Here is an 11,539-nt window from a genome sequence, read left to right on the forward strand (position 1 = left end):
CTTGGCCAGAAAAAGTTCGTTTCTTTCACCATGTCCCTTTCGTATCCTTTCCCCCTTTTAAGAAAAGGTCCACTCATTTCTGAACGATCACCTAGAACTACGCGTTTGTGTTCGCTTTACTTTTGTTTAACTCTCCTCTTAAGAGGATAGTAAGACATCAGGCATTACAGTCAGTGCCGGAAACCTCGCTCTGCCTGTTTCCCCGATGATGCCTCTTCCCTCTCGGCTGCCGCTTCTCCACACTGACCCAGGGTGGATCTGGACCGGGCCTGACCCAGCCGTGTGACTTCCCAACCACGTTGCCCATCACTGCAGGGAGACCCTACAAAGAAAGAGCTGGCAAACCATGGGAATCTGAACGTGCCCACTTTAGAGAGACTGGAATGATCTTAACACCCATCCATCTGTTCAACAAAAATCTGCAGAGCACCTCTCCAGGGCCAGGCATTACGCTGAGCAGTGGGGTGACATGACATAGGACAGTGCGCTCTTTCTCAAGTGATATTAGAAATACCCGTGTTAGGGGCTCCTGGTGGCTCAGTCGGTTAGGTGCCCTACTCTTCAGCTCACGTCACGATCTCACAGTTCGTGAGTTCGAGCCCCGCGTCAGGCTCTGTGCTGACGGCCCGGAGCCTGGAGCCTGCTTTGGATTCTGTTTCTCTCTCTCTCAAAAAATGAACAAACGTTTTAAAAAAATGAAGGAATCCACTTCAAGTACACGCAGAATATTCACGAAATCCAGCACCAATAAATACTGAGGGTGTTGGAAAAACCAGCGAGGAAAGGGGGCGCTGACCTCTGAGGTGCACTTCACTGAGCCCGCCTCATTCGAGTGAAAAATTTACATAAACAAGAACGGGCACTGGACGTTTCCAGATGCCACAGGCCTGATAGCACCCGCTGACCCTGTCAGATGGCAGCACCAGGAGGGATAATACCCCCCCCAGGAGGGATGTTCCTCTCGCTGGAGGTCGCTTTCGGCAGGCGGCCTGAAGGGAGGCCACCTCCGAGCTTGGGCGGGCAGGGCCGGCTGGGCAGAGTCAGGGAGAGAGTCCCTGAGGGACCTCCCCCAGAGGCAGCAGGGTGATGAGGGCCCCACCGCCTACACGTGACCCAACTTTGCAAGAAGCCACCGACGGCAGCAAGGACCACCCCCCTCACCACAGGCAGGGCACTGGACTCCGACAGCGGCCCCAGGAAAGCGGTCTCGTCCCTGCTGGCTCCGTACAGAGACAAAAAACTACACCCCGAGGGTGTCACTCAGCTGGTGAGTGACGGAAGCCGGTGGGATCCCGATGCTAAGTTTGGGCCACTGTGTGTGGACACAGAAGACAGGAACAGCCCGCAAAAGAACCCGGAAGTGCTTCCAAATAGGTACGCCCGCTCTTTTCATTCCCCGCTCTCTGGCCTTGGCGGTCTCCAGCCCCACCCCCACCCCACTGCCCTATCCACGCTCTACCAGCCGGTCAAGGTCCAAGTGAAGTTTTATTTCCCTTTTTAGAACGATTTCCCGATCCACGGAACCACAAATATGACTGGTTTCCCCTCTGCCAAACCGAGTGTCCCATTCTCTGCACCGCGGAAGGGGCGGCACTCTAGAGCTTTATTTGGAGGGAGACTCCCAAGGACCCGCTGGTATCTGGGACCCACAGGTAATCTGGGACTAAACACAGCAGGTGCTCAATGGAAAGTGCAGGAAGTGACCCCCTGCCCCCCGCCCAACCCGAGCGAATGGTCCCACCGTGCGAGCGAATCCTCCCTCCAACCTCCTCACCCTCGCGGGCAGCGGCCCTCACGGCCTCTGCTGGTCACCGGGCACCGTGTTCAACACTGTCCACGCCACCGCTAAATAGCCTCTGCTCTGCGCGAGAGCCCTTGCTAAAACACATAAACCTGAAGCTGGCTTAGAAACTTCTGGCGGGAATGTAAATTTTTCTTTGGAGGGCAATATTACAGTATGCATTTTCAAATCGCAAAAGTGAAACTTCCAGAGTAATTTCCCGTCAGTGACCTTATGCTAGGGGGAGACCCCTAAGTGCAGATAAAATCTTCAGGCACAAAATGTTCACGTAAGAACAAAAGATAACAGGATTCAAAGGTCCAAGAACGTGGCCGAGGAGTAAGTTTCGGACCACGAATATCCCGAAATAACGGTGCAGCCGTTCGAGTGGACTGTGCAAACAGCCGGTGGCAACACAGGTCGGTGCCAGGGACGGTGGGAACAGCGTGTGATGCAAACATCGCATCATCTCAGCGACGTGACGTGCGTGTGAGGAAAACTGGGAGGCGTTTACCAGGCGCCTGTTTCCAGACCCTCCCCGCGAGGGCCGCTCCAATTCCTCTCCCTGCTTTTTGCCTTTTGTGTTCGGATCCCAGGGAAGAGGCGCTGCGTGCCACAGTCATTGGTCACTTACTTGGCTGTCGATTGTCTTCAAGTCGGAGATGCAGTCAGAGGAGATCTGCTCACATTTCGAGGTCAAGGAAAGACGAGCCAGTTCAAAAAGCAAAAGAATTCTGGAAACCAAGAAACAAGAGAGCAATGAATGGACAGAGGTGACAGAAACGTACCCCGTACTCACCTTGCAGTCCCCGGAGCTCCAAGGCCCCGGCAGGCCCGGCCCCCTGATGTGTTGCCCCTCGGTGCTCCCTGAGCTCTGGCCACATGGACCCGCCCCTCCCCCTCGATCCAAGCTCAGCAGGAGGCCCGGCTCTGCACCACCGGGTGCCCCAGAGACCCATTTCTAGAAACTTCCCCTGGGGCCGCTCACATGAGTAGTGAGACCCCCCAAGGGAGGGCCCAGCCCTAGCAGAGGACGCCGGAGGGGACGCCACACATCCATGTGCACACATGCGTCCGCCTTCAAAAGTGTGTGCCTGGGTTCACACAACCCGAGGTTCACACAACCCGAGGTGTCCTCACTGAGCGCCTCGAGGGTCTGAAAACCCATGTGGAGAACTCCGTTGTAGAGTATTTCATGATGCAGAAACGTGTTCACAATTTATATGGGAAAAGCAGGTGAAAGCCTACGTGATCATGTTGAAATTTGACATCGATTCATTTTCAAACTCTCTACAATTATTACATGTTAAATTTGAAATAAGAAATGATGAAAATCATTTTAAAAATGCATACCCAGGCCACCCCCGGCCCATTAACTCTGTATAAATTCAAGAGCAGTGGAGGAGCTCATACACGAAGTGACGGTAAACCCAAGACATCTTGTGGCCCCGGTCATCCCGTCTAGACATAAGCTGCCTCAGGATGCCCAGTGACCCCGCACCCTGGTGCCCACGGCCTGTGTGATCCCTTCCCTTCGAGACTCGCTTCTAACCGACAGGAACCCACAATGTTGGGCAGAGGCCGCTTCCGTGGCCAGACCCCAAACGGCGCTGACTTCCTGTGCTAGTCCGGAATCCGTAGCTGGCGCTGATAATGCCCCTGCTCAGTCGGGTCCCAGAAGAGACCGCTACTGCCCTGCTGACACCTCAATGGCAGCTGTGCCCGGATCCCTGTCCCATGGGCACAGGGAGGTCATCAGCGTGCACTGTTGAAGCCCCCATGTCTGTGACAGTTTGTGACGTAGCAGCTGAGTTTTCTCAGCTATGAGTAGCCTATGAGTTTTCTAGGGCTCCTGGGACCAATTACCCCAAACGAGGTGGCCTAACAGCAACAAGTTAATCTCTAAAGTTCTAGAGGCCCGGAGACTGAGATGGAGGTCCCAGGACCACACCCCTTCTGACGGCTCCGGGGCAAGATCCTTCCTTGCTCTGCCGGCTTCTGGTGTTTGCTGGCCATCCGTGGTGTTCCTCAGCTTGCGGCCACGGCTCTCCCGTGTCTGCCCCTTTCGTCACCGGCCTTCCTCCCCAGGGGCATCCGTGCCCCAAACCTCCGTCTTCTCATAAGGACAAAAGTCAGTGCTCGGGGCCCATCCTCATCCAGTGTGATCCCATCTCGACTTGATTACATCCACAAAACCCTATTTCCAAATGAGATCATGTTCACCGGCAGCAAAGGTTAGGACTTGAACGATCTTTTGAGGGGGCTGAATGCCACCCATAACACCCTCAAGTCAACTAACAAATGATGGATGGAGAAAGTATATAAATAATCACTGTGGACAACGGCCAGGATGTTTCACGTGTTCGGAGTGCAGAGTTGATGAGAAAATCGGTGGGATTTTATCAAGGGATCGATTCTCAACAGCGGGACTTCGAAGGGCCCAGACACGGCTGAGGGTCACACCTCAGTGACCCTGGGGGACGCGCACACGGATCACAAAGCGATAGGGTAACTGCAGCAGCCACACCAACGGGGTGTGGTTGTGCTCGCTCCGTCTTTTTATGTCAACGTGACAATGTGACAGTGGATTGGGAAGCAAACCCATCATCTCTGCGGGAATAAACTGGAAAGTACATTCTGGTTCATTCTGTCAGCCTCTGGCTCAGCTACCCACTCCTGGGAATCCGACCTGGGACTTATCCTAAACTCAAACAGCACCGAGAGGATTCTGGAAGGCACAGAACTGAGACACTGAAATGCGGGGTGTAAGATGCTGTAGTGACCCGAAAGGCACCTATGCCTAGAAGTCAAATTTGGGGGCGCCTGGGTGGCTCAGTCGGTTAAGCAGCCGACTTCAGCTCAAGTCACGATCTCGCGGTCCATGAGTTCGAGGCCCGCATTGGGCTCTGTGCTGCCAGCTCAGAGCCTGGAGCCTGTTTCAGATTCTGTGTCTCCCTGTCTCTGACCCTTCCCCGTTCATGCTCTGTCTCTCTCTGTCTCAAAAATAAACGTTAAAAAAATTTTTTTAATAAAAAAAAAAGTCAAATTTGATTTAGAGTCCAATATGCAGTTACGTGTCCCGAATGCTCCCCAAACGGTACACACCTCAAGACCAAAAAAGACAGTGGGAAGAAATATATGAAACCCCCCACAATGGCCGAGGCCCATACGGTACTTAGGGCGGCCTTTTCTGTCTTCTCACATTTCCTACACTTGCGAGTTTCACGCAGGGATTACAGACGTGTGGAACTGGAGACACTTACTTTTCCTCTCTGATTGAAGGGAAGCGCTCGTGATTGTAATAACTTAAGTGTTTATAGGTCTTCTTCAGAATTGCGTTGACATCTTCAGGTAACTCATTTTTATCCAATTTCCTAGAATGTATTCAAACATTAAATAACGAAGACGTCATGTCAGATTTGTTCAAATTATCCTAAGAGAAACTCCCAAGTCTACGAGCCTGTGTTTCCCACTCAACAGAAGGCCTGAAAAATCGCTCCTCCTTCGTTCCTTCTCTCTCCAAGAGGACGTCTCACACTCCTTATCGTCCTCACTCCCAGAGCAAGCTTTCTTCCTGAACAGACCCTCTGCCGGGACCCGAGCCAGAAGACGGCTCCCTCGTGGGCTGGCTTGGCCCTTCGTACCTCCCCTGCCGGGCACCCTGGGTCGGCAACCTGCCTGCTTCCGGACATCTGCCCTCTCCTCACACATGCACCGCCCCTCACACGCGCTGATCTCCTCACACACGCACCGCCCCTCACACACACTCGTCTCCCACTGCCCTTTCTTCGCACACAGTGGATCTCCCCCTTCCTAAAGCCCTGTTGCAGGTGTGTGCCCGGGTACATTTCCACTCTTCGTTTGCTCTGACCCACCCGTCAGGGTTTTACCCATTCCCTACTGTTGTTTTTCTCAATGTCAGGGTCAAATGTCACGCCTCCCCTGGAAGGTCCTGTCAGACGGTCTCACCCAAATGGAGACTTTCCGCACCGATGGCAGCCTCTCTGGCTGCTTCTGAGTAAAGGGAGGCAACGCAGAGAGTCCCGTCCTCCGGGCCCAGGCCTCAGCCACCCCGGCACGGCCACAGCCCCTCAGGCAGCACAGAGACACTGGCCAGCCCCTCAACTCCTAAACCACTTACGCTTTCAGCACGTTCATGTGGTAGGTGACAGACAGGCTTATGGAGGTTCTCTTTTCTTCCTTTAACTGAAGCTCATCCAGTAATTCATGGCGCACCTGTTGTCAAACGGAATTGAGCTAGTAACTGATTTAAACAAATGATTAGGTAGAGGTCCAGATATCCGTTGTTACGTTACATACATCCTCCTTTAAAACTAATATTTGGAGTGAGCAAGTGTCTTCTCATTAACTGTGCTTATATTCGGTTTTCACAGCCAACCCGCGCTGTCTCCCCACGGAAGTGAGTGGTCGATGATGCTCCTCATACAGGTTGTTGGGGTTTACAATGACTTTATTGCAACACATTTTCCGCGACCCTTTTTAATTCAGTGATGCTGCGAGTGAAGTGTTCAAAGATCACGATGAAAGCAAAAGATTTTGTTTTGTTTTGCAGACGCACGTGCACTACTGTGCGTATGCTTTTGTGCCTCTCAGTGGGTGGACGGGGCTGTTTGTCTACACCGTTTTCTGAAAATGACACTTAAGAAAATCACTTCTGTCTCCGTTCTTCAACATGCCAGCTTACCATAACAGAAAAGATGTGTCGGTATTTCTGGGGCACGTTAGCTTTTATAAAGGGCGCTGCGGTGGCACAAAACTTCGCGGCCTCCTCCTTTTTTCCAGCTTGTAGATAACACTCCAGAAGCTCCCTGGATGATGCAAAATGCTGGACGTGACGGAATCGTTTTTGGCTGCACGTGTCTAATAACCAGGTTAGTATGCATTTATTATTTTCACATCACACAAGCTTCAGGAAGTCACACGGCTCGGCCCCCGGTGCGGCTCACCGGGGCCGAGAGAGCACTCCTACTCTCGGCAGGAGGGAAAAAGGGAATATTCGCACCGAAACTCCCTAAGACGTTTAAAATAAGCTTTTTTCAAAAAAACATCATATTCGTATTGATTTTCTCTTAAAAGCTCCCCACGTAGCCATAAAGCAGGTGAAGAAAGCGTCTAGATTCCTGATTCCAACTTTAGGGCAGACCCTCTGGCTCGTCTCGTGGACACCCACCCGGCCGCTGCCCGCACACGGCACTCCCCAAACACGGGGTGAGTCTGGCCGCTGCTCACTCCTCCCCGCACAAAGACCGCGTGCTGACATCTCACTGTGGCTCCTCAGGGCCGTCCCTGTGGTGATGCCTTGGCGTGTGCTTCCCTAAATAGGGCCGTTCGGGCTGAGTTTACGTTGCTAAAATGTCTACTGCATTAATAGTTACGGAACGAAGTTTTTAGAACCACGAACCAGGATTGTGACACAAGCTTTCATTTCCTACGTTTTGAGTCTGAACGCTCAGCTTGTGACACCCACATGACCAGCACGCTGCGATTTCATCCCGAGATATCATTAGACAAGCGCACAGAACACGCACTTCTAACTACAGAGTCCAAAGCAATGCCCTGCACCCTGCAGTGTAAGTCCCACCCGGTGAAGGTGGGAGGGGAAGCAGGTCAGAGGCTGCACGGGGCCGTCGGGTAGGGACCCGAGGCCGGGCGGGCCACCTCCACTCACAGCATCAGCTCTGCCTGCCACTCCTTGTCTTCCTCCTCGGTTTGGTTTAACACGTTTACGATCTGGGAGAGGCTGGAGATCAGATGGTGATGATATCCCGGCTTGAGAAACGGCCTCACCATTTGCCAGTAGAGGACAGATGCGTTATATACCAGGAAGTGATACCTGCGACCAGAGCAGAGGAAGTCTGAGACGAGGCCACAAGGCTGTCCCCAGCCCCTTCGGACGTCTCCAGTAGATGGCAGCAGCAGCATCTGAGCTGCCCCCGGCCCACACCGCCAGAGTGAGCAGAGCCCTCCCTGGGGTGGCCACGGGCGCCCTGCCAGAAGGGGTTGGTGGCTCCAAGCTCAGCCCCGGCCATGGTCACCCCGCCACATGACTCCTGAGCCCAGAGACCCCTTCACTCATTCAGTCAATCCAAAAGTGACCAGCTCCCTGTGACAATGCACCAGTCAGCAAGGTCTCCTTCGGTTCCCAAGGAATAGACAAGAACGGGCAAGAGGAGGGGGAATCAAGGAAAGCCTCCTGGAGGAAGCAACATCCTGCTGACACCTGACATGCGATGAGCAATCAGCCGGGACAGCAGTGCAGGTGCAGGGTCCGGCGGGCAGAACAAGGAGAGCAGATCTTTAGGGAGCAAAACTCCCAAACCTGCACACGATAGAGCCAAGTGGGGGAGGAAGAGGGGAGCAGGGACACCCCCGGAAGCTGGGCTTTTTCCTGAGGGCTGGAAGCGGGTGCCGACCAAGAGAATCACAGCGGCCGATCTGCCTTTCTCGCTCGGGCCTCTCCAAGGGGCCGGCTCTGCCTTGCAAGACTCCAGGCGCCCGGCGGTCCACACTGCTCCCCTGGTGGGCGAGCGCCGTGGATGCCCGCTCTTACCCCGGATGGAGGAAGGACCCAGGGCACGGCAACAAACCAAGGCGGTCTGCTCCTTCAAGGGGCTAACTCAGAGCCCCTCTCGTTCTCTGCCAAGCTGCACCCTCGTCTATTTGTAAAGATGGTCCTGCCAGCCGCAAGGTCGCCCAACAGGCAGTCTGCAGGTGCCCCCAAGATCCCCTGGATGCAGGCTGCCTGCCACTCCCGCTTCACGGTTCCAGGACATGGTCCCCTTGAAATACCCACTTCCCTTAGCACACGTCCCCAGTGAGGAGGGTCTGTGGGGCTGGGCCCGGTACCCCAGCACCCACAGCAGGGGCTGCCAGAGGGGGCCGTGAGCAGCACCTACTAGATCACCGGATGCGTGAATCTGGGATTTATTTACACCCAAACCTCCTTTAAATGTTGGATCCTACTTAAGTAGGTTGTAGGAACATCAGTTCGTATTCAAGCTTAACAGCTTCGAGAGTAGTTCTTGAAAACCGAAACGCTGATTAAGTAGAAAACGGTGCTGGAGCGTTAGCCGAATCACCACAGATACGAGGCTTTGGCCCGGGCCATCCACCGGCGGGGGGAAATAGATAAGTGGAGGCAGCAGGGGGAGGGGACCCTGCGGCTGAACCCTCAGAGAGGCCCAGAAAGTAAGGGAGCCACGGAGACCGGGCCAAGGAGAGGTTCCCAGAGAGAAGGCAGACAAAAGTCACGTGCAGACCACAGAAACCACAGAACAGAGGAAACGATGAGGCTGGGGGGGACGATGTGCCTGTGCGGCCCAGCTCCACACATTAGAGACGAGCACACAGCTGTACGTGCGCCCCAAACACAGACCAGGACAAGGAAAACCCCTACAGTCTGAACAGGTGCCAGCGCTCGGTGACCCCTGGTTTGATACCTTTTACACAATCCCCATCAGAGACGGCCGAGTCCATCGGGCCTACCTGGGTTCTCCTTTCGCGAAGTTTATTGCTTTCATATACTGAGTCACGCAATTTTCAAACTCCTCCTAAAACGACATAAAGAATATGCACAATTACACTGAATCTGCCACTAGAACATCGACCGTGGCTCGTGGTCCCTTTGGTGACCGTCAAACCGCACTACAGGCTGGCCTGGCACCCCGAGTGTAGGCAGACGGGGCTGGGGCGCATGCGCTTTCTCTGCAGGTTCCCCTCTGCCTGGCCCGAGGGCGGCTGTTCCGGGCATGACCCCCGCACAAATGTCCAACGGGAGCTCAGGGAAAGGGCGGGAGCAGGAAACTCGGCCAGTTTCCCGTCGCTGAACACGACGCCGCTCGCCTGCCTCTCCACGAAGAGTACTTTCGGATCTGTCTAGCCCGACGCATTTTGGAAGCGGGGGGAGGCCTGACTATTTCGACACAAGATGTAAAACTTCGAGGAGGCTCAAGGCAGCCTGGCGGTTTGGGGGGGGGGCGGGGAGCTGAGTGGGACAAACAATTAGGTACTGATTTGCGAATGGCCAACGGGCACATGGTGTGGCCTGTCTCACTGACGTGCTAAGGTTGTGCACAGGAAGATGGCACGCTCAGACGCACTAATAAAGGACATGGGGCCTCTCACCAGGTTTTCGGTGGACTTGGGGGCGCAGAGCTGGGCCCGGCACAGGTGCGCTCGGCCCAGGAACTGGGTGACCGGCCCCTTGGCCTTGAAGTACATCTGGATGCAGTCCTCGCTCACGTCCGGCTGCCCCATCTGCGAGACCACACGGCACCATGGAAGGCCCCAGAAAGCCGCCCCTGGCGGGCCCGTCTCCCCTCCAGCAAACCCCTGAGGGAGTGGCTGGAGGACCGATCTGAGACAGGGAGCCAGCACCTTCCTGCCCCATTTCCTGCTTCCAGTAAACCCAGAACAGAGACCTCCAGAAGGCTCCCCCCCCCCAACACCAGGACCCCGGGGAGTAGGTACCTTCAGGGCCTGTTCCGCACACAGAACAAACAGGTCAGGGCTGAAGCTTTCTGTGGGGTCAAACTCGGATTTCCCCAGGTTGGCCGACTTGATCAGCTGGTAGGCCCTCTGCAGGGAGGCAGCATCTAGGCGGTCGACATGGAGGCGGGTTTGGGCTGGGGAAAGCACGCCTGGCACCACTGAGCAAGGTGGGGACGGGCGGGAGGGTGAGGAGGGGTCTGAGGTCCTCCCTGCACGGCCCCCTGCCCCCTCCAGTAGCCCGAGCCTCAGCAGCGGCCCTGACAACGCCTCCTTTTAAAAGGGCGGCCGTCGCCCAGGTCAACCAAAGGCGAGAAGCGCGGGTTTCACTCGGTCACTGTGTCCTGGGGCAACTGGAGGTGGGGGGGTGGGGCTCGGCGGGTCCCAGGGCGTCTCTGGGTCATGGGTCTGGCACCTGCTGGAGCTCCCCAGGGTCGCGGGGGTCCCAGCGCTGGGGTGGGGAGGGTTCAGGGGTCGCGGGACCTGCCAAGGTGGGAATTCGGAACCGGGCGGGACCGGGCCCGCCCGGGGCAGAGCGGAGGGTCGGGGCCCCCGCCCACCTTGCTGGCTCTCGGCGTGGGCCAGCTCCTGCGTGATGACCAGGTCCATGGCGCTGCGACCCCCCGGCTGGTTAGCTTCCTCCCTCTAGTGGCTGGCGGTTGCCTAGCAACCAAGGTGGACGCGGAACCGGTCCTACGGGTCGGCGACGGGGCCACACTACTCGGGAAGCGAATCGCCACCGGGCGGCCATCCCACGTGCCTTCATCCCAGCTGCGGGGGACGAGGACTTGGGGGCGGGGCCGCGGCCCCGGGGGGCGTGCCCGAGCTGGCCCGCGCCCTCCCCACCTCTCAGAGACCCCCGCCCACCCCCCTGGACGGCGCTGCAGCCGAGCCTCCCCGCGTCCCCGCCCGGCAAGGATGCCCCGAGTCTGGCCCTGAGCCGCGGCGGACCGCGCTCACAGGACCCCGGAATGCATTCCTGCCTGCCGTAGCTCATTCCCGCATCCATCCATCCATCCATCCATCCGTCCACCCACCCTACAGACGGCAGTTCGCCCCTGCCTGGGTCGGGGCTGGGGCGCGGGGGAGCCGGCTTGCGGGGAGAGGTCATCAGGCTAACAGTGAATGCCGTGCCTAGGGGTCGGCTCCCGAGGGGGTCGCGCGAGCACGGGACGGGTGAGCAGAGATCTGCAAGGGAGAGGAGGCTCGCCACCGGGGGACGAGAACAGCACCTGTGCAGGCCGGGAGCGG

The 11,539-nt window shown here is 56.3% G+C and overlaps 1 protein-coding gene across 14 annotated transcripts in view; it reads right to left on the reverse strand.

The window, feature by feature from the left end:
- Positions 1-11,001, reverse strand: part of CFAP46 (cilia and flagella associated protein 46) — a 96,739-nt gene extending 85,738 nt beyond the window's left edge. For 13 of the 14 annotated variants that reach the window (XM_045040902.1, XM_045040901.1, XM_045040905.1 and 10 more), the window contains exons 1-9: positions 10,849-11,001; positions 10,271-10,395; positions 9,926-10,057; positions 9,287-9,351; positions 7,470-7,634; positions 6,486-6,609; positions 5,922-6,016; positions 5,044-5,154; positions 2,415-2,514 (exon numbers count right to left, since the gene is read on the reverse strand). In XM_045040902.1, the coding sequence (XP_044896837.1) occupies positions 2,415-2,514; positions 5,044-5,154; positions 5,922-6,016; positions 6,486-6,609; positions 7,470-7,634; positions 9,287-9,351; positions 9,926-10,057; positions 10,271-10,395; positions 10,849-10,897 (966 nt within the window). In that variant the 5' untranslated portion in view covers positions 10,898-11,001. The remainder of the gene's footprint in view (positions 1-2,414; positions 2,515-5,043; positions 5,155-5,921; positions 6,017-6,485; positions 6,610-7,469; positions 7,635-9,286; positions 9,352-9,925; positions 10,058-10,270; positions 10,396-10,848) is intronic. The other variant, XM_045040908.1, reaches the window with a different exon arrangement.
- Between the last annotated feature and the right edge of the window lie 538 nt (positions 11,002-11,539).

This window comes from Felis catus, chromosome D2 (assembly GCF_018350175.1).
Source record: "Felis catus isolate Fca126 chromosome D2, F.catus_Fca126_mat1.0, whole genome shotgun sequence".
Classification (NCBI taxonomy): domain Eukaryota; kingdom Metazoa; phylum Chordata; class Mammalia; order Carnivora; family Felidae; genus Felis; species Felis catus.